At 37.9% G+C, this 24,147-nt stretch overlaps 1 protein-coding gene and 2 pseudogenes across 1 annotated transcript; 1 reads left to right on the forward strand and 2 right to left on the reverse strand.

Moving 5' to 3' along the window:
* Window positions 1-339: 339 nt before the first annotated feature.
* Window positions 340-6,003, forward strand: LOC107788943 (uncharacterized). The gene is made up of 8 exons (XM_016610690.2): window positions 340-642; window positions 731-841; window positions 1,948-2,095; window positions 2,325-2,414; window positions 3,863-3,917; window positions 4,632-4,754; window positions 5,144-5,200; window positions 5,542-6,003. Exons 1-8 carry the CDS (start codon window positions 446-448, stop codon window positions 5,664-5,666), a joined length of 906 nt encoding a protein of 301 aa, XP_016466176.1. The 5' UTR covers window positions 340-445; the 3' UTR covers window positions 5,667-6,003.
* A 2,141-nt stretch (window positions 6,004-8,144) lies between these two features.
* LOC107788942 (UDP-glucuronate 4-epimerase 3-like) overlaps window positions 8,145-24,147 on the reverse strand; it is a 29,734-nt pseudogene continuing 13,731 nt past the window's right edge.
* Window positions 8,826-8,989, reverse strand: LOC142168600 (18S ribosomal RNA; annotated as a pseudogene).

The raw sequence follows: 24,147 nt of genomic DNA on the forward strand, positions 1-24,147 counted from the left end.
GAACCTGCAGCGTATGAGCACGTATTATATGTTCTTATTTCTTGTTGTGAGTAATGATGTGTATTGTAGTCCTCGAAGAGATTGTCCACCCAAATCTACTACATGCTTTATAATATTAATTTATTCTATGGCTTTTAAAGGTGTTAGTGTTACAAAATCATGGAGCCTCTGCTTCTATTTTGATTTGGGGACTACATGTGTCAACTTTTTGTATACATGCAGGACCATATCTGTTAAGTGGTATATAGTAAGGACCAAAATAATCCATCCCTTATACATTAAGGACCATTTTGATCATTTTCTTGTTCTTTGAAATCACTGTTGCGTGTCTGAAAACTGTTGCGGGTCGGAAAAACGGTTAATAGAGGACCGCCATAAGAGAAATCACAGAGAGCTAATTAGAGCTTGACCCATTGACCCAATTGGCTCACCCAGCTTATTCCATATGTTCACTTCTCGACTGACTGCCTCCAGTTTCCGACTTGTACGTTGCCGCATCTTTTCTCTTCCTTCACCCCCTTTGACATCCTTCCTCTCTTCTTCTCTGCTCTGTGGTTTCCCTGCTTTAGCTTCTTCAATGGACAACACGGGTTTCCACAAACCTTCTTCATCCTCCTCTGCCTTTGCTCATTCCAATCGAAGGTAAAATGTTTTCTTCTTCTTTTGCTGAATAATTCTCTGTAGAGTTTCAATCTTGAATTAGAAAATTATGGTTCTGAATCAATGGCAGCGGTGGTAGAGGAAGAGGGAGAGGATGGGACAATAACGAAAGATCAGGAGCCCGTGGCGGTGCTGCTGCCAGCTCCGGCAAAGATAAAATTGATGCTCTTGGGAGACTCTTGTATGTATATCACTTTGTATTTCTTCTTTCGGGCTTTTGGTATTGATCTTTTTTATTACGTGACACCATGGTAGTCAATTAATTAACTAAGCCTTAATTCCAAATTAGTTGAGTGCGCTATATGAATCATCTGTTTACATTTCCTTCTATTGAGGTCAGATGCCAATGATTTCAGTAATTCATGTAGATACAGTATCCTTAGACAAGTTGGGTTGCTCTGATGGTAAGTGCCCTCCACTTCCAACCAAGAGGTTGTGAGTTCGAGTCACCCCAAGAGCAAGGTGGGGAGTTCTTGGAGGGAAGGATGCCGAGGGTCTATTGGAAACAGTCTCTCTACCCCAGGGTAGGGGTAAGGTCTGCGTACACACTACCCTCCCCAGACCCCACTAGTGGGATTATACTGAGTTGTTGTTGTTGTTGTTGTTGTATGTAGATACAATATTCTCCTTCTTGGGACACATGATAGTAAAATAAATTCAATCAGTCAATCAACAGAACGGTAATCCCGATTAGTTGGCTTTGTTTTCATGAATCCTCTCTACCCAATTTTGCTTTATTTGGGACCTTCATTTTTCGCCAAGGGGAGCCTTGGCGTAACTAGTAAAGTTGCTTCCATGTGATTAGGAGGTCACGGGTTCGAGCCGTGGAAACAGCCTCTTGCAGAAATGCAGGGTAAGACTGCATACAATAGACCCTTGTGGTGCGGCCTTTCCCCGGACCCGCGCATAGCGGGGGTTTAGTGCACCGGGATTCCCTTATTATTCGAAGATTCATAATGATTCTTAGATAGACCATTTTACACTTCAACTTAAAGTGATCCTCTTCCTTTATCCTGGTTTGGGACAAGCAATGCTTTGCGAAACTCAGGGGGAGGGGGAGTTAATAAAAGAAAAAATAATACTTAGATAAATTTTGTCTACCCATGACGATCATTGGAAGTGATTAGTTCCAGGCTTCTAGGTATTATAATGGTATGTACATACTGTAGTGTTTGAAACTATAGTAAATACCAATTGTCACTTGCTTTAAACTTTCTAAGTTATCTTATCAAAAACAAAATTTTGTCTTAAATTAAATATGATATCTCGAATATTCTGTAATGTTAGGACACGCATTTTGCGGCACATGGCCTCTGAGCTAAACTTGAGTATGAGGAATGATGGGTATGTGAAGGTGCAGGATCTGTTAAAGCTCAACTTAAAAACATTTGCGAATGTCCCATTGAGGTCACACACAATTGATGATGTCAAAGAGGTTAGTTATGCGAAGCCTTGTGCACCTTAATTTGTTGCTTCCATTTCTTGTATGAGGTTGGCGAAAAGTCAGATTTGTTTATTCCTTGGATTGTAAATGGTTCTCGAGTCAATTTCGTTGAAAAAGATTGATACCTTCTGGTCCTAACTGGAAAACAGATGCTGGCTTTTCATTGAATGAACTTCCTTTCACTCAATTGAGTGAACTGGTTTCCATTGTTTTCTTATAGGCAGTGCGGAAGGATAATAAGCAAAGATTCGGCCTGTTGGAAGAGAATGGAGAACTTCTGATACGTGCTAACCAGGGCCACACAGTAAAGGTACGTACTCTTCTTAAAGTGGAATAATGTTATTTCTTTTTCTATTTCAAGCAGAATCATGTTGGATTAGTCTGTCAATAAATTTGGCCATTCAGAGGGTGTTCCAGTCTTCACGATAGCTGGACAAATTCGTGAACTTTTCATGAATGAAGAGGTAAAGTCTCAATATGTTTGGAGATGAGAAGAGAAAGAGAAGGAGAAAGAAAGACTGGAAAGTGAGAGATTCAAAGTGGATTTTCATTCAATTCATGCAGTTTAGAAAGTGTGTTAAGGAGTCCCTACAAGCATACTTCATTTAGTGCAAGCTATTACACCCTTATTGTTCCTAATAATAATGAAACACTATTATTAGATTCTCAGTGCATCCATATCTTACTCATAAACCACTACGCCTCAGTCCCAAAGAAGTTGGGGCCAGCTATATGATCCTCAATTACTGTGTTTCTTTATTTAATTTATCTCAGGCCAACATTATACAAAATAAAAATTAATTCTCTATATATTTTGTATTACAAATGAAACACTATCATGAAACTCTCAGTGCATCAGTATGTTACTCATGATTCTAGAAGTTCCAATTTCATCTTTTCGTTATTGAAAAGGTATCTCATGATATGCAGACCATTCCAATATGTGTTTTTCCCTTGTATGATAAACTAAAGTAATGCTGTAGCAGATATCCAATAGACTTCTGGGGCACACAAGTTAGCAGTATCATCGTTAGTAGCTGAAAATTATTTTGTTCCAATGGAGGGGACTCCAATGTTCTTTGTTGTTCGTCTTCTTTATTCTGAACATGGTTGACATCAAAATTACTCTTGTATAACTAGATCTAGCTTCTTCTCGTTTACTGAGTATGTCAAATATTTATTCTTTTTAAGTTTTGCACAACTATGTCCATGCTTTTTCTGTTCTTTTGAACATAGTTGATGTCCAGTATTTAGTTCTTTCTATTTTTATAGACTTCTGGGGCACACAAGTTAGCAGTATCATCGTTAGTAGCTGAAAATTATTTTGTTCCAATGGAGGGGACTCCAATGTTCTTTGTTGTTCTTCTTCTTTATTCTGAACAAGGTTGACATAAAAATTACTCTTGTATAACTAGATCTAGCTTCTTCTTCTCGTTTACTGTGTATGTCAAATATTTATTCTTTTTAAGTTTTGCACAACTATGTCCATGCTTTTTCTGTTCTTTTGAACATAGTTGATGTCCAGTATTTAGTTCTTTCTATTTTTTATGACTAGATCCAATCTGGCTGGCATTTATGTTTTATTCTTGTAGAAACTTCAAATGAACAACAGTTGTCTTCTTCAATGTCAACTATACTATATTCATTTACAAATTCCAACACTGCAAATGAAAATAACGTATATGTGCCCTTTACCCAATATCAATTCATAATCTTTTGAGTTGGCAATTTTTTCTAAGTTTTTATGTCTCTTAGCAGATAGTTGAAACTGAGAGCTTATTGAAACCGATCCTTTCAGCTGACGAAGTTTTAGGTATAGTGAATTTTGTGCATTTAATAACTTACAAAATACTACTAGTTGGAATATTTCTTTTTTCATAGGAAAAATCACTCTTATTTGGAGTCTGTCTGGGCTACTATTTGAACTGTTTTATACATTCTAAGCACCCTGTTCAACATCATGGGAGTGGGGGTTGATTGGTCATAGGGATAAAAGGAATAAATTTGGATCTTGCTCAATGTCAAACTGCGATGTATTCCTTCTATCACAACTTGACTCACTGTCAAATATTTAAATTGTTGATAATTTTCCTGGAAAGATCTTGCTTTTACCAATGTAGTAGCAGATACTAAAGTCTGAGTAATTTTCTTTTGTATAAAGTGCTAAAATCTGAGTATTAATGTTAATAAACGTATAATGTAAGAGTACAAAAATTCAGTGTTTCATTTTCAAATTCTCATTTTATATATTGTAATATTGACCAGAAGAGGGGTGATCCGGAACTCAATACATGTATAATGTAAGTTCAAAAAACTCTTCAAGTTTCATTTTTAGGTTCTTGTTTTCAAGATTGTAATACCAACACAAAAATGGGTGGACTTGACCTCAATTCATTAAGTGTGTCTACAAATTGAGAACACTTCCTCATCTCGTGCCGAACAACAATTTTTATATCAATGTCCCCTGGGTCTTACTTGAGAATTTTCTGTCTCTGATGTTTTGGTTTTCATTTGTGGGAATATGCAGTTTGTGTGCATGGCACTTACAAGAAGAATTTGGAATCAATTTTGGAGCATGGACTCAAACGGATGAAAAGGTTACATGTTCATTTCTCATGTGGCTTGCCAACAGATGGGGAGGTAATTAGTGGTAAGATATCTTTTAGAATCTTGTATCTGTTGCTATTTTCACAATTTAGAAATTCATTGTATTTCATGCTAATGTCATAAATCCACTTGCACCGATTACTTTCTCATGGCATGAGTAATCCCTGTAACATACAAATTTCTCAACTGTACCATCAAAGATACAGTAGTTGATCTAGTAGAATCCTGACATGGTGCATTTCCAAGAATCATTCCCTGCGATTTCTTACTTCTTGTGCTTTCGGATCCCATGTGCGAACTTATGCATCATTGTTTATCTTTGACCTTCTGTATCTTCCTTATCAGCAACGGACTCTTGCTTTTAGACAGTTCACATGAACTTCAATATACTTGGTTTTCTTGGGTAACTGAATAATCTTTTTCTCTGACCAGGAATGAGGCGAGATGTTAATGTCCTCATCTTTCTTGATGTGAGAAGAGCTCTGGAAGGTAATTGTTTTGATTATGTGACTCTAGTCAAGTTTTTCTAAAGTATTATCATAATTCCAATAAAATGGAATCAAATAAGGTATTAGGTAGAGACTGAACATATTAGAACTTATAATCGGTTCTCAAGAAATAAGTAATATCTGCAGTGAGATGACAGGAAACAATGTTCTAACTTTTTGTATACAGAGTGAAGTCTTAGCTTCTTTTATATATTCTTTCTAGATTCAAACACTAACCTCGAAATCACAAAGAGAACATATTCATAATTTGATAGTTGTGAAAGTGATGAAAATTCAAAAATCCTACTTTTCCCTGTTTCTCACTGTTATGCATTGTTTCAGATGGGATGAAGCTTTATATCTCAGACAACAGAGTTATCTTGACGGTGGGATTTGATGGTGCGGTGCCTGTGAAGTATTTTGAGAAAGTAGAATCATGGCCAGATAGAAAACCTTTGCCATTATAAATTGGAATATGTCACTTTTTTCCTTCATTCCCTTTTGCATCCTTCTTTCTTCTTACTCCCTTGCACTGCACCTACCCTTCCACTCCCTGGAGAAAAAAGAAGGAAAAGAAATTTGTAGCAGGTCATAATGCTCTTTGTTTTTTGCTGTTTTCCTTAGTATTACCCCCTTTTCCACCATGAGTTTTAATCTGACTATCATTGTGATTTGATTACTAATTTTATTGTATTTTTCCTCAAAAAGGAAAAGAATATTAGTGAAATGGAGGACTTGAGGTCTGAGCAAACGAAGGCTAATATCCCTTTTGAAAAATGAAATGAAAGATAATTTGTTGCACGTATATTCTTTTCAATGTATTTCTGGAAGAACAGACAAGTAGATCCTTTTGAATCAGATATGAGACTTAACTATGACTAGTTTGGTGAACAGACGCATCTGCACTGAAGCTTTGATATACAGTTAAACTTTTCTATAATAGTCTAGTTTGTTCCTGATATTTTTGGAATTATAATACAGCATGAAATTTGGTTCCGAAAAAAATTTGGTTTTTATATTGAAGTGTTGTTATATAATGATGATGTTATAGAGAGGAGAGGTTTGGCTTTATTGTTATCAAATTCTTTTGGTTAACAATGAACACCTGTTCAAATGGTTTCTCGAAAATTAAGTAATATCTGCAGTGCCTAACGTTCAAATGCATGTAAACATTGTGATAGAAGATTGCAGAAAAGAATAACTGGCAAAAGCATCCTAGAAGTTGGTTCATTTATTAATATTTTGGACAACGGAGATGTCCCTTGTTTAGAATTTCGAAAGTCGATGAACAATGGGCCTGTTTCTCTCTATTTAATAGGAGTACTCGAGTTTGATCATAATAAAATTCTAACACCAGAACTTGTTCAAAATAAATATTCTAACTCGCGATTTGCATCTACGACAAACCTTGTGTTGTATAACCTTTACTACTGCACCAAAGTCCAGGGACACAAGGTTTATTGTGCATTGAGGGCACAAAGGAAAGGGCTAATAGGAGTATAATAGAGCAGCCCGATATACAAAGCATTTCACATTCACGCAAGGTCCTGAAAAGGGTCGCCGCACTCCAAGGAATATAATGTAGGCAACCTACCCAGATGTAAGCATCAATGACTGATTCTACAACTCGAACATGTAACCTATAAGTCACTCGCAAAGTGTCAACAAAATGTGGCTACCAAGACACTAAAGCAGGGTTACGAGGGAATAATTCCTAAAGGGAACTCCATCTGTCAAAGGGAGAAGGTGTTAGGAGTGTCAAGTTGCACCTAGTAGATAACACCGCAAAAAGAATTGTTACATATTGTCGGTTAACAATTTTGCAGCTAACTGTAAAAATTTATCTTATAAGCAACTCGAGAGTAAAAACAGGATCTACCATTTTATCATTTACTTTGAACTTACAAGGTTAGACTTAATACCAATCTACTAAACGAAATCTTACATCACATAGACATGATGTGTAAACTGAAAATAACAAGATCGATGACAATGTAAAAGATGGCCAAACTTTTCATTGCTACAGATGCCAAAAATGCTATTCCAAATGTCTGAAAATCAGTAGAAAGGGAATGAAATCCAAGGAAAGCTCTCGCTACAGACTCCAATAGAGTCCCAATTTTGTAAATGGTCAGAGAAGAATGAAATCTGGGGAGAGCTTTCACTATGGTACTCAAATTTATGGCACTGTGACAGCTTCTTGATCCAACTGTTACAGAGACCAAGGTTGCAACTTTTTTGTCTTCTTGATACTGTACTAACTAGTTTTCTGGTAGAGCGTTAGGGAGTTGCAACCTCAAAGGGAAGTTGAGCGCTAGGGAGTTGCATACTCAAATAGAAAGGAAAAACAGAAGCTGGATGTGGGAGTTCTCTTCTAGCTTCTTAACTGCATGACATATCATTCTTCGTCTTCTAATTTCCCTACTTCAGGGGCGGAGCTACAGTAGTGGGTTTCGTGCGAACCCAGTCACTTTTTCCGGAACCCTGTATTTGTATTGAAATATTTACTAAATCTATATAAATATACACTGCCGAACCCAGTAACAAAAGGAGGCTTGGTTCAATGGTAAGAGTCGTGGGTTTGCTGGGGAAGATGGGGTTTTCATATCTTGGACCGAAATATACTACTTTTTAGTTTTAAATGGTGGTTCCTATTCCCTGCCCCCCTTTTTCCATAAAGAAACTCTCTAACCAACAGGGAAAAGAACAATGGAAATAATCTATTCTAATGAATCTAAATAATCAGCTTCCAATAATAAACCACGAGATATAGAATCACAAAGTACATAATCCTATTTAACTGCCAAAATAAGAAATATACAACCTCAGCATTCATGTAAAAGCATGATCTCAGAAATGTCCTAACCAAATAAATCTATGGAAGAACACAAATGTGGAACTATCGTGTGCTTCATTTATTAGAATTTAACAAAAGATGATACATGTCCGCTGTCCATCAATCAGCAGTGGTCTATCAGTCATGAATCCTAAATTGATAAAACTACAACAATTACATTCCAAAAGTAACAAAAGTTTGTTTCAGTTCCATTTTGAAGCAAAACATTGTGCATCCACCACAAAATTTCATCATCAGGGGATCTGATGTGCTTCATCATCAAGATATAGAAAGCAAGAAAGTAGGGCAGCAATCGGTGATGCTTTTAAAAACAATCATAAGAATCAAAATGAACAAGAATTGAATGGTAGGATCCTACCGCACAATCGAAAGAATGTATCACTGGGCACTCTTCTTTCCATTACCATAGTAATTGAGGTACCATCGAACAAATTTCTTCAATCCCGTCTGCAGATCGGTACTAGGCTTATATCCAAGCTCCCTCTGGGCCGAACTTATATTCGCATGAGTAAACTGCACATCCCCATTCCTTGGCAACTTCATCACCAATCTCTTAGCCTTCACCTTTAGCAACCTCTCCAAAATGCTGACAAGATCAGAAACCGGGACAGGGGATGTGTTCCCCAAATTAAACACCCGCAATTGAGCAGGGCCTTTCTTCTTCCCACCACTTCCAGTGCTCTTCTCCGCAGTATCCAATGCTGCCAAACAACCCTTCACTATGTCCCGGCCATTGTAGCACGTGTGTCGCGCAGGGCATAAGGGGCATGGATCATGATGACTTGATGTTATCCTCACCTTCCTCCGGTTTATCACCGGCAGTCTGTTCAGGGTTCCAAACTCATCGATGGCAACTAAACACGAGGGCTGCGCTCGTTGCGAGACTTAACCCAACACCTTACGGCACGAGCTGACGACAGCCATGCACCACCTGTGTTCACCTTTAGCAACCTCACCAAAATGCTGACAAGATCAGAAACCGGGACAGGGGATGTGTTCCCCAAATTAAACACCCGCAATTGAGCAGGGCCTTTCTTCTTCCCACCACTTCCAGTGCTCTTCTCCGCAGTATCCAATGCTGCCAAACAACCCTTCACTATATCATCTACGTAGGTGAAATCCCTAGCTACCGTGCCATGGTTAGCTGCCTCGAATATGGGAATCGATTTTCCCTTCAAGATATCCCTTGTGAAAAAGAAGTAAGCCATGTCCGGCCTACCCCATGGTCAGTAAACGGTGAAAAATCTCAATCCAGTTAATGAAAGCCCATAGATATGATTATAGGTATGAGCAATTTCTTCACCAGCCTTTTTAGTAGCAGCATAAAGACTAGCAGGCTGATCTGTCTTATCCCTCTCTGAAAAGGGTACTTTAGTATTCAATCCATATACAGAACTAGATGATGCCCATATGATTATGGGAATCTTCTGGCTTCTTGGAGGGACTGGTTGTTGTTGTTGGAACAAAATGGTAGTAGTAATTATTTTCTTTTTACCTTTTTAAAACTTTTGTGGGGGGTTTCTTTGGCTTTGGTTTAGACAGAAGAAAAATTAATGATTGATTAAGATATGTGTGTGTGAGAGAGAGATTTGTGGGGGTATGTGTGGGAAGTGTGGACTAAAAGCTTGTTTGGATGGTTGTTAAGTATCGTATTGTATTATATTGTATTGTATTATTATTCTAAAATAATGTTTGTTTTGATTGTTTATTTAAAATTGAGTGTATCGTATTGTTAAATTCATTATTTCGAAATAACAAAAAATCTCATTTTATGAAACAACCGATTTGGTGTGGTGATATTATTTTCTATTTTCTTTTTCAATTATGCCCTTACTTATACTCCATAATTCTTTTTTATTCTTTACCTTTTTCTATTTTAACTCTAAATCTCCAACCTATTGACCTACTTTGTCTTCGTCCATCCTTTTCAGAGTTGGTTGCCGTTCTTTTCATCCAAATCTCCGTTCGTTTCTTTGTCTCTTTTCATCATTTTAGATTTTTACTTTGTTGATAATGATAGTTAACCTTTTTCTTCAGGTTTTTGCTCTTGTTTTCAAATTATATAATTGGTGATAAATTAGTAGAAAAAGATTTTATTAAATTATTTTTATGTGTAATTTTTGATACATTTTATTTAAAATAATTGAGGGTATTTTAGTAAATTTATCAGCAATAGTACAGTACGATACGATCAAACCAAATAATAAAAATATTATTTAATAACATCAAACGATACAATCTATCCAAACGTTGTATCCATAAAATAATACGACACAATACAATATAGTACAATACAATACATCATTAAACGATGGATAACAATGATCCAAATATAATGTAATTGAGGAGGGAGAAAGAGAATATGGTTTGAACAATTTAAAAGGGAATAATAAAGATTGGAACTGGACTAATAGAGAAGAGGTTGAGTTTTAGGAGGGTGGAGCTGCTCAAACTGAAACCGCAACTCTTCCCTCTGGGAGGGTGGAATATACATGTCCAAGAAAAGGCGTGTAAACTGATCCCAAGTCAGGGGAGGAACCTGCTGGTCTGCCAAGAAGATGAGACGACTGCCACCATCTACGGGCCCTGCCCTCCAGCTGGGAAGTAGTTAAATCCTCCCCGTGGGACTCTAATATCCTCATGTTGTGCAGTCTGTCCGTACAACGATCGATGAAGTCCTGGGGATCCTCATGTCACCCCCGAAGACAGAAGGGTGTAGCCTAGTCCATCTGTCCAATAGCTTCTGCGGCTCGCCGGCCGCAGCTGGTCTGGGCTCAGGTACGGCTGCTTCTACTGGCTGGGCCCCGCCTACATGTAGTGTGCCCGGAGTCTGATATACAACAGCTGCATGCCTAGGAGCCTAAGCAGTAGGGGTTTGTGCTCTCCCTCCCTCATGAGATGTTATTCACATGCCCATAATAACATCCCCGATAACAATAGTCGAGATATCTACGAATATGATGTCCACAACACATCTCATGATACATATAAGTCTTGTTCCAACTCTTGTAATGGTTCCACGAGGGAAGAAATGTGTATAAATTCATAACCAACTGTCGAGTCAACAAATTATTGAGTTTCTCCTTCTGACAAGGATCATTACCTCATTCTGAACTGAACGTCGATATTTATTCTTTAATATACCTTATATAAATCTGATTGCACTGATCCTAGGTCCAATAATCTTGTCTCACCCCAGTACAAGCTGCCCAAGCAATAAGCCACCTCAGACACGGCAAAAAGCCTCATATGACGCCACAATGAGCTAATAAGCTACGGACTCGATTGCGATACATAAGGAAGACAAACTCTGGAAAGGATTACTCAACCCACGTGACTAATTAGACAACTAAAAAGGTGTCATGAACCTTCCTCAGAAAATGGGACATAAAACACACAAAATAGAATATAGAGGACTTTACTCAATATCACACTGTTGCGGCATACAACCCGATCCAATCAACATACCCGTGGCGGCGTGCCACCCGATCCGCACAAAAAGAATCTATAAGGAAATACTTACCGAGCTAGAATGCTCATTACTACAAAATATCCGAATATCGGACACAAGCAGGCTAAGTGCATAATACCATCCCTGGGAGGACCAACAACGCCATGCGCTACAAAACTCAAGTACAACTAAGGTGTGATATATGATCTGAATCTCGAGAGCCATCCTGCTCACATAACACCATCGCTACGCGGAACCTCAACACATAGGAAATTTATCAAGCCGTTTCACAACTCACACGGCACAATATAGTATTACATGAAATAACCTACGACGAATCGACATCCAACGTCTGAATACTCCCCCATAAGGAGCGCTATGCTGAAATGAACACATCCGGCCTGATATAGAGCCCATATTCATATTTAAATCCATCCACAGACCTCAAGCCGATTCTGATCGCACTGTACTAGGCTAATAACCTTTCAAGGATCCATAATAACCCTTTTCCCCATAACACACAAGAACAACCATCATAACCGAAACAAACTTTCTCAGTCCACAACCAAATGAACCGAGTGCCCTCCAGGCATAAATTCTCGAATCAGCGATATTACCACAATCTTCATACTTGGTTTCAATCTTCACTCAATAAAGTGACTACATGCCACTCTTACACAATCTTTCTGTGGGACACGCTCCCATGACATACTGCACCAGGTAACAAGTCTGCACATCCATGCCACCGGTTACACTAATGCTGTAAAGCATATCAAGAATCCACAAATCAATACACAAGGTCTCTTACACCTGACATCGACCTTAGGTGATGCCGAAAATAATACCATATTACTTTAAACATCTAAATCCTTTTCCTGCTCATCCGAGCTCATGACATACTTGTCAACACCGAACCGAAATCTTGAATCCTCAACTTTCGAATCTCATGCTACTTAATGCACTTAATCACGCAAATGTGTAGGAGTACAAGAATTCCATTATAACTCCCGAACCACTAATAGGGTAAACACTTCATCATATAGAAACCTCTACTTAACTCATTTCACGAGAACCATTGCAACACGTGACTGAATTCCCATATCCTCAAAAAATACCGGCCTCAAGTAGTGGTCTAAACCACCATAACTCTTCCGGGATCCCTTTACACATAACATGCCATAATACTTGAATTCCTCCAAATAAAATCAATTATGGCGGCCATCAAACCTCGCACGTACCACCATAAATCACATGCATAACTCAATGTGCTAAAGGAACTGATCATTGCCACCATCATGCCAATTCAACCATTGTTAGCCGTCCCGTCTTTTCTCTCAATTTATTCTCAACTTTCCTTAGAAATAATAATAGCTCCATTCATTACATCACGAACTCAAATCCGCACTCATCCCGAGTGACCTTATTTTATGAGACCACACTGTTTCAAAACCCACGAATCATCTCATACTCCTCCTTATGCGCACTTTTACATCTTCAACTGATACGCCCATTCCGATATTTCCTTGATGAATCCATAGTCATTTTTATCCCATTCCTCCAATGCTACACCGCAGACCGAAGATAACATAGAACACCCTAAACCCTTTTCAAAACCTGCTGTAAAAGCTCGATACTTAACCATACTACAAGCTCGAAATCCTTATGCACCACACTTTAACGTTTTGAATCCACTAGGACCATTATTGAGAGTCATCCATTCCGACCTGGTCCCGAATAAAATCAACTCCAAGGCTCTGTTAGCAGTTGAACACTCTGTCGAAGAAGCACCCGGCCGAATCACCTTCCTCGTACATCACATCAATACGAAGCATAGACTCTGAGTCTTCCCAAAACCTGAATATGAATCGATAAGGCCAAATATGGCACACATTCCCCAAATCCTTTGCTCAAATTACCACTGATGTTTTCTTTCCTTAGTTGAAATGACCCACCAATACACCGATAACCAGAAACCTCACAAATAGACAACCATGCAATCCAATTGTAGACGGTGGGGCTCTCCCGATTAGCTTTAATATACTATCACATAATATTGAGCCCACAACTATTCCTCCTCCTCATTTACCATGATCCCGCGCCGTTAACTGCCAACTTCTAAAAATCCTTTTGTTAAGCGTTTCCCCGAACATTCTGAACCATTAGCCACAATCACTTATTCGATCTCTTACCGGGTAACAAGTAAAATTCTTCGTAAAAGCTCCATCAACACCATGCAACCGCTAACCTGCTCACAGGAGATATCCCTGTGGAAATTCCATGCTTACATCCTCCAACAATGCTGCACTGAGTATTATTACTACGAAATCAGTAGATCATCCTGAGTCTGAGCTCATTCACCAGCTGCACCAGTACGTTCACTCCTCATGGACGTCAACTAAAGGTGCGACAATACATTCCAATCCAAAGTCATGTTGTATCCTTCTTCATATCAAGCAACTCCCTCATGTCACATCCAATCTTCCTCAATATAGTAGCCAATATTCCAAATTAAGCCCGTAGACCTAGTCACTGTCCATCCTAAATCCCAAATCACTTCAAACGTTCCTCAAGCCGTGTAGTTATCCTACCACGTAACTCATATGCTATCTTGCCACTCTTTTTTAAGCAACTACACAACTTCTGTTTCTCACACTTGGCCTCCTAGGAACTTAACCACCACAAGACACCTTCCACATGTCCTTTCTCATCCTTCGCTGCCCAGTTGTTTCCTTACTAAAAATCCGTCTCTGTAGCACTTGAACCAATAGCTCGTTACCAGCTTTAAACCTTTCTGACGATCATCCTTCTCGAGACATCAATACTAAATCCCAAATCACTCCAAACTTTCCTCAAGACGTGTAATCATCCTACCACGTAACCCATGTGCTACCGTGCCACTCTCCCACTTTGGTCAACCATCTCCTTTAAGCAACAACTTGACTTCTGTCTTCTTACACTTGGCCTTCTCAGAACCTAACCACCACAAGACACCTTCCACATGTCCTTCCTCATCCTTCACTGCCCAGTTGTTGCCTTAACTAAAATTCCGTCTCTGTAGCACTCGAATCAATAGGTCGTTACGAGCTTTAAACCTTTCCGAGGATCATCTTTCTCGAGCCATCAATACTAGGAACACTGCTTCGATCCTGAACCACTGCACACCGCGATCTCTAACAACTGCTTCCCCTACACCAATTCCTATTACCCCGCCGTGAAGGCGAGTTGAAGAAAACCATAACACCGGCGAACCTTATCGCATTTAATATGGCGATGACACCATGTCACAATTGAGAACTCTACCACGCTCGAAAATATCAAGCTTCGTTACTCCATCAACCCTAAACCTGAACATTCCTAGTCCGATTACACTTTTCTCTGCTGGAAATAAAACATGGAACCTCTAAATCATGTACTGAGAAAAACTTTATTTCAAGTCGTTTACTGCCCTGACACATAGACATGCATTCTACCATTACATAAACAATGTGCGATAACAATGCACGAATCATTATAACAATCAATGCCAAATCTCAAAATCTTAGGTAGTACCGATACTTAACTTGAAATGACAGAGCGGCCTTCCGCAATGCGACGACAATAACGCAATTAATTACACAGGTAGAAGCATCATGCACTACATCTGTAGTACCATTAAATATTTCCTCTATCCCCAATTTATAACAAGCGCTTCACGTCACATAAGATCGAATATGAAGGAAATAAAGGCATAAGCCTCAAAGGAATCAAATCGCACGATGATGAATCAAGAAGGGAAGTGCTCCTAACAACCTTGTAGCCTCTCGAAGATAAGTAGAGACGTCTCCGTACCGATCCGCAAGACTCTACTAGACTCGCTCATGACTCGTGAGACCTAACTGAACCTAGTGCTCTGATACCATATTGTCACGACCCAAAATCCATTAAAGGTCGTGATGGCGTCGGACACCGCTGTCAGGCAAGCCAACACTATATAGTTAATTAAATCCTCTTTTAGTATTTTTGAAATCAAAATTTTTTCAATGAAATAATAAAGATAGAACTCATAGAGTAAATAATAAATATTTTTAGCAACTAAATTTCTAAACAATTCACAACCATTCCCAAAATCCGGTGTCACAAGTGCATGAGCATTTACTAGGGAATTAAGAATAAAATACAGCATCTGTCCAGAATACAAATTAAATAGGAAAATATAATAACTCTGAAGGAGACTGTATTAGCTGCGGATCGTAATACAAAATACAGCTCACCTATGTCCCCACAATTTTTAACCACACCTCTGCGCCCACAAGGCCGCTAGACATATACGTACCTACGCAATAAAATGTGCAGCATGAGTACGAAAAACAACGTGTACCCAGTAAGTATCAAGCCTAATCTTGAAGAGGTAGAAACGGGATGACTGACTTTGACACTCACTAAGAGTCAATAATAATAAATAAAAAACAAATAGCAATATCTAGATCGACATGATTTATAGAATTTACAATGATTTTCTTTAACCAGCAGAAATAATTAAATTCCTTAAATTCCAATAAATTTCTAATTTATCAATTAGCCTCATTTACAGGAATAACAATAATTTTCTTAACAAGCAGAGATAATTAAATTCTTTCAAATTCCAATAATTTCCAATTTATCAATTAAATTCCTTCAAATGCGACAATTCTCAATCTATTAATTAAATTCACAAGCTGCAATTAAAATAGCAAAGTATCGAGTAATTATTATTATTATTAGGCACGATTTCTGTCGAGGTCATACGACCCGATACAGAGTGTCGTGTACACTGTCGAGAGATGTGCGGCGCGATCCATAGATGCATCTATCCTGCTGAGGTATTCGGCCCGCTCTACAAGAAAGGAGGACATTTTCTTATAGTACCTCGAGAAGGATTCATTATAAGATTAATTCGAGGGGATGAACAATTTCTTTTAACAATTAATTAATTTAAACAGAAAATTAAGTATAAGAGATTTCCATCTTTATTATATTTCCTAACAATTCATAATATATATCAAATAATATTAATTAAACAAAGAATACAATTTGCACAAGTAATTCATGCTTTGAGTCTTAAACTACCCAGACATTAGCATTAATAGTAGCTACGCACGGACTCTCGTCACCTCATGCGTACGTAGCCCCCACAATTAGCAACAATTATTAATTTAGTTACCTATGGGGTACTTTACCCCTCACAAGATTAGACAAGATACTTACATTGTCTCAAAGTCCACTTTCCGATTACCACATCGCGTAAATTTCTCAATTCGATGCCGAAAAATCCAAAGCTATCCAAATATTATACAAATAATTAATACATGTTCAATAATTCGAATTTAGGCTATTAAATAAATTACCTTAACCAAAACAGTAAAATTCCTAACATTCATCCCGGGCCCACGTGCCCGGATTCCGGAAATTTTTGGATGAAAACGTTACCCATACTCTTAAGAACTCAAATATATAATTTCTACCCAATTCTATAAGCATTTTTGTGGTGAAAAATCAAAAATACTAATTTCTAGGTTTTTCTTCAAAATTCCAAATTTCTACAAATTTTTATGTCTAAATTCATGTATAAACCTTGTATTTAACTCACAACTAGTAGGAATCACTTACCTCATGATTGATGGTGAAATCCCCTCTTCAAAAGCTCCAAAAATCGCCTAAGCCATGTGAAAAATGGGTGAAATGAACTCAAACCCCGTTTTAAAAACGTTCTGCCCAGCACAGTCACGCGTTCGCGACCAAAGTCTCGCGTTCGCGAAGGCCAAAACGCCACTGCCCAAAAGTTCTTCTTCACGTTCGCGATGGCCAGCTAACCTGTCCCTTCGCGTTCGCGTTCCACTCTTCGCGTTCGCGAAGGGCAACGACCTTAGGCCCATCTCCTCCATTCCCTTCTACGCGTTCGCGACTGGCCCCTCACGTTCGCGTAAGTCCATCACGCATCTCTCCGCGTTCACGAGCCCGCCTTCGCGTTCGTGAAGGCCAAATCAACAGCCCCTCAAATACCTCTTCGCGAATGCGGGACTCCCTTCGCGTTCGCGAAGATGGAAACTAGACACCAGCAACAGCAGTTCCAAAACAGCCCGAAATGATCCGAAACACACCCGAAGCCCCCGGGACCTCATTCAATCATACCAACCAGTCCCATAACATAACACAAACTTACTCGAGACCTCAAATCATATTAAATAACATCGAAATCATGAATCACACCCCAATTCAAACTTAACGAACTTTGAAACTTCAACTTTTAAAATCGATGCCGAAACCTATCAAATCACGTCCGATTGTCCTAAAATTTTGCACACACGTCATAATTGACATTACGGACCTACTCCAACTTTCAGAATTGGATTCCGACCCCGATATCAAAAAGTCAACTCCCCGGTCAAACTTCCAAACTTAAATTCTTGTTTTAGCCATTTCAAGTCTAATTTAACTATGGACTTCCAAATAAAATTCCGAATACGCTCCTAAGACTAGAATCACCATACGAAACTATTGGAACCGTCAAATCTCGATTCCGTGGTCGTTTTCTAAAAATATTGATCGAAGTCAAATTTGCCTTTTTTAAAAGCCAAACTAAGGAACCAATTGTTCCGATTTCGACCCGATCACTTTCAAATTCCGAACCAACCATTCCCGCAAGTCATAAATTAATAAAAATACATGTAGGGAGTTTTATTAAGGGTAACAGGGTTCTAACAATCAAAACGACCGGTTGGGTCGTTATAATAGAAGTTTTGACAACGTCATACATGCAAAAATTATGATATTGATTAATGTACTTCTAAGTATATTCTTATCCCTGGATTCAACTTTCATCTTTCGAAACTAAGGAATATCCTTTTAAATTTGTGTGAAAATAATTTTTAGTATGTTTATGTTTTGCAAATATAATAAATAAAGCATAAGGACAAATATCTTAAATATTAGACTATATTTACCGCAATATGTTTTATTGCACGAATAACTGTATGTTGCACTTTTAAGAGGGATATCAAGATTGACAACAAGAGTTCTGGTTAAGGCAGAACAATCAATGCATTAGGAGGAAACATACAAAGAAAAATATTGTCCACAAAGAAGTGTTCGTTAAGATACCATCACATTAAATACTTTTAAACTATAATATATAATTATCTAACTAACATGACAAAATTGCTCATTTGTGTAAGTTTTGATGATGTCCTTTTATTTTAAATTCATGTATTATGCTAATGTAATAATATTTTTCGGCATTTAGATGATTGTTGTATTATTATACATAAAATTTCTCTCATTAGTTAAATTTTATTGTTCTTTCATATAAATAAATATTTAAATCATCACGTGCCATTATTAAAGTGCAACTCACGTTCATAAATACTACTTAGTAAATAAAAAAGTTTCACAATTTTGGCTCAAAGTATTTTAAACGTTAGGCAAAGTAGTAGCATGTTTTTCACCATTCACGACTTTCTAATCTTCCCTTTTTTTGTTTCTTTTTTACTTTTGTTCTAGATTGATTTTCAGAAAATTATCTTGTTTCATGCATTTAGATTATGCAATGAATATATACATTTCTTCATCCTTTTTTCTTCTTGTTTGTTTATTTATTTGTTTATTTATTCGTTTATTTATTTTGGTTTGGCAATAAGCATGTACTGATGTACTGCTCTAGTAAATGAGACATGCCCATAGATGCTATTCCAACAATCAATTATAGAAAAAAAAAACTTTTCATTTTTTTTGTCTAAACATAAAAAAGGTTTTCGTTCGCTATCCGATTTATAAAAGAATATAGCAAATGAGTGACTAGAATATGCTTCCCCCTAGTGCATTTTTCGGGACCTATTGATAAGGACAAATAAAGGCTTCTTGTCAAATATTGATTTCTCACTTCCTTCCACATGACTTTTGTTACTCTAGAAATGCAAGGGAAAAAAAAAAGGAAGAAAAAAGATAGAGGCAATAGCCCTCCAATTTTGCACGAGTACAATCCAAAAAAAAAGGTTCCTCTCGACAACAATTTTATAAAGTTGTTTAAAGGGAGGGGTAAGCCACTAAATAGGGGAAGGGAAGTCTTTTGATGAGATTGAAACAACTAGTTTAAATAATGAATATTAGAACATCACAAACTCAAAATTCAAAAATTGTTTACATCCAAAAGAAAAAAGTTAGCTTTATAAAGCTGATCAACTCCTCATTTTTCTTATATATTTTATTTCTTTTCTTCTTTTTTTCCCTCTTAATTTATGGTGAGATAGATAAAAATAGACCAAGAATTTAAGTCAATAATTGGTCTAAACTATCTAATGCACATCGAGCGGATCACATCGAATCTATTATATATATGAAATCTTATGATACATTTTGCTATAAATTATTTATACTGTTCGAACTTATAACCTCTTGTTCATAAAACTCCTCCGTAATATTACACCAAACCTCCCCCTTATACGGTTAAAAGTGATAATATTACACCAAAACTCCCCCAAATACCGATACAAACACTCCCAAAATTTGGTGTCACTGAGTACATGAGCATCTTTATATTACAAGTCTGAAAAATATGATCTATAATGATCTAAGACCAAATACAATAAACAAGAGGATAGGGAAGGAGAGACAAGGTCTGCGAAACATGGCAGCTACCTCTGAATCTCCGGAAAATCAACTGTGTGAAAGAATCAACACCCCTCGTGTCCGGGATCACCTGGATCTGCACACGAAGTACAGGGTGTAGTATGAGTACAACCAACTCAGTAAGTAACAATAATATATAAGAGCTGAGAGTAGTGATGAGCTTCACAGCTAAGTCCAAGTACAGTAATTTTTAACATAAAAGGGTAAGCATGCTCTCAAGCTCAGCATTTAAAATTTCACAGTAATTTCATATCAACTTCGACTGAAACAGAAGATAATGTCTTTCAGAAATTTTCAAAACTGTGATATATGACAGCTGAAATGCAGCAATAATGAAATCAACCTCACAGTCACTATTTCCTCACAGTCACTATTTTCTCACAGTCACTCATTCCTCACAGTCACTCATTCCTCTCAATCACTCAACACTCGGCACTCGGCACTCAGTAGGTACCTGCGCTCACTGGAGGTGTGTACAGACTACGGAGGGGATCCTTTCGCCCAAGCGCTATAACAAGCCAATCATGGCATAAATCAATGAAACATGTTGCGGCGTGCAGCCCGATCCCATAAATATCCTCACAATTAGGCCCTTGGCCTCACTCAGTCATCAACCTCTCTAGTCTCTCGGGCTCTCAGAAATCATGATAAGCAGCCCAACAACAATGATATGATGCATCAATAATGAACAAGAGAGACTGAGATGGAATATGCAAGTAAAACCGTGACTGAGTATAAAATAGTAATTTAACAGATAATTCAACATGTACACTACATGTGTGGGTCCCAACAGTGTTAACACGTGGTTTAAACTTGATTTATAGTTCGATTTCTCTAATACGCAGAAAAATGTACGGATAACAATAATTTATTCAACTACACAGATCCATAGAATTGGCCAAGTCATAATTTCTACGGTGCACACCCACACGCCCGTCACTTAGAATGTGCGTCACCTCAAAACCAATCACATAACACATAATCCGGGGTTTCATACCCTCAAGACCAAATTTAGAACTGTTACTTACCTCAAACCGTAAAATTCTTTACTCTGCTATGTCTTTGACTCACAAATCGGCCTCTGAATGCCTCGAATATAGTCACAGATAATTTATTTCAGTCGATACAAATTACAGGAATTAATTCCATATGAAAATACTAAATTTTCAATAAAAATTCGAAATTGCACCCAAAAGTCGTCCGTGGAACCCACGTCTCGGAATCCGACAAAACTCATAAAATCCGACAACCCATTCAATTACGAGTCCAACCATACTAATTTCACTCAAATCCGACTTCGAATCGATATTCAAATCCCAAAAATTTATTTTATAAAATTTCTATAATTTTTCCTAAATTTTAATCTCAAACTACTAATTGAATGATGAAAACAATGATATATTCATGTATATTAACCAAATCTGAGTTAGAATCACTTACCCCGATGAATTTCTTGAAAATTCCACGAACAATCGCCACAAATCGAGTTCCCAAAGTCCAAAAATAAAAAATGAGATGAAACCCTCATTCATATAGTACAAAATCTGATCCCCATTGTGCTGATCGCACATTTTCTTGTGCGGTCGCACATCCCAGGTGCTGCGGTCGCACTCCAAATTGCGCGGCCGCACTTCAGCAGCTCTGCACTACTAGGCTTCTGTAAATTAACCATAACTTTTCGTACAAATGTCCAAACTATTAACGGTATAACTTTCTGAAAACTAGATTCAAAAGGCTACAACTTTCGTTTTTAAATTATCTCTAAATTCTTTGTAGATTAAAAAATATAAGCTTCCAAAATCGTACCATCGAATCTGTGAAATCACATTTCTGCGGCCGCGAGAAGAATTCTGCGGACCGTATAATTTCAACTGCGGTCCGCACAATTTCTACTGCTACAACACTTTGGGAGTTTGCGGCCGCACTTCTGCACTCTAAAATGTGTCCTCTGCTCTATAACTGTCCCATAACATCGTTAGAGTGCCGAAATGCCCGGACTCGCTCAAAACTCACACCCGAAACACATCTGAGCTACTCGGGACCCCGTCCAAATATACCAACAAGTCCTATAACACGATACGAACTTAGTCGGCCCCTCAAATCACATCAAATAACATCAAAAACACGAATCGCACTTCAATTCAAGCCTATTAAAACTAAGAAAATTCCAACTTCTACGATCGATGCCGAAACCTATCAAATCAAGTCCGATTGACCTCAAATTTTAACCTATTCTAATTTTCAGAATTGGATTTCAATCCCAATATCAAAAAGTCAACTCCCTGGTCAAATTTTCAAACTTAACTTTCTATTTTAGCCATTTCAAGCCAAATTCAACTACGGACTTCCAAATAGTTTTTCGGACATGCTCCTAAGTCCAAAATCACCTTATAGAGCTGTTGGAATCATCAAAATTCTATTCCGGGGTCGTTTACACGTAAGTCAACATCCAGTCACTATTTTAACTTAAACTTTAAACCTTGGAACTAAGTGTTCCAATTCATTTCAAAACCTCACCGGGCCCGAAATTACCCTCGCAAGTCACACAACAACTGTAAAGTACAAATTGAGCAGTAAATAGGGGAACATGACTGAAATACTCAAAATGACCGGCCGGGTCGTTACATTCTCCCCTACTTAAACATACGTTCGTCCTTGAACGTGCATAAAGTTATTTCCAAGCCATCACATCACTACTCCATCTTACCACGCACATACCCGGGGGTGATCCCACGCCACCCTATTCCATAGACCTGACAACACAATATAATTGAAGATCATTACGTTAACCTTAGTCTGTAAAACTTAGAACCCAATTTCCAACATCCAGAATTTCTTACAAGACCCGAGTCTCACATCTACACACCTTATAAGTTTGAACAAGTTGTATCAAGCCATAACCATAACCCCAGATATAATCACATAACATACTACACAACTCGCATACTCGCAGCACCATTCCCGATCACAGTAACTACTCAAAACCAACCTGGTACTAGTATTAAATCCCATAACAAATAAAACCTCATTCCAAAACCTTCGTACACTGCTGATAATGAAAGAAACACGGGGAATATTATAACCAATTATTAGATCAACAAGTCATGGAGCTCTCTCGCCCCAACCCGAATCATAATCACTTTCTAAACCGACTTTCGATGTCATACTCCCAAATATACCGTAATCAAATCCGATAGCATACATTCTAGGCCCAATGACCTTATATTTTTTTTAAACATAACTATCTCACAGACATGCCACACTAATATAACTCAAGCCATAACTGCGCAACCCGTGTACCCATAAATGAAAAATGTCTCAAAGAAGAGAACCGTATTGCGAGTTCTATAAGCACCACCATAATTGCAATGCTATAAGCTCATTATATATAGTAGAACCAAGACACACAAATTTAATAACAGTAACCAGCTCTTCTAGAGCTCAGATTAACATCACTCGCACGGATAACTCACGTGCTATAGTATCAATATCTGGACCCGCACACGGACAACTCACGTGCTATAGTATTAATATCTGGACCCGCACGGACAACTCACGTGCCAATAATATCAATATCTGGACCACACGGATAACTCACGTGCCAATAATATCAGTATATGGATCCACACAGACAACTCACGTGCCAATAACATAATCCGTCTGGCATGGTCACAGGCCTCCAGTCCAAACATATCTTACAAGAGCAATCAAGTAAGTACACATGTATATGATAAATGAAATAAGATTCACATGCTCCTGAACTGGTATAAATAACACGTCATAGGGTAGGCATGTGCAAAGTGTTCTATCACAACTCAAATCGGTAAGTTAACGAAGAATTAGTAACTACTCGATTTATTCAGGGAATCAGCTTCTTTGTAACCTCAAGTATATCCCAGATAGTTCTCAGCAAAGGTACGAATACGAGAAACGTTATAACTTTACGCTTAACAGTCAACTCTAGGCATATCATAGCCTAAGCATTCTTCCGAGTATGAAT

Source organism: Nicotiana tabacum, chromosome 13, assembly GCF_000715075.1.
Source record: "Nicotiana tabacum cultivar K326 chromosome 13, ASM71507v2, whole genome shotgun sequence".
NCBI lineage: Eukaryota > Viridiplantae > Streptophyta > Magnoliopsida > Solanales > Solanaceae > Nicotiana > Nicotiana tabacum.

Coding starts and splice junctions, on each gene's coding strand:
- LOC107788943 (XM_016610690.2), top strand. CDS start 446: ATGTTCACTTCTCGACTGACTGCCTCCAGTTTCCGACTTGTACGTTGC. Junction 643..730: donor TTTGCTCATTCCAATCGAAG/GTAAAATGTTTT, acceptor AATCAATGGCAG/CGGTGGTAGAGGAAGAGGGA. Junction 842..1,947: donor GATGCTCTTGGGAGACTCTT/GTATGTATATCA, acceptor CTGTAATGTTAG/GACACGCATTTTGCGGCACA.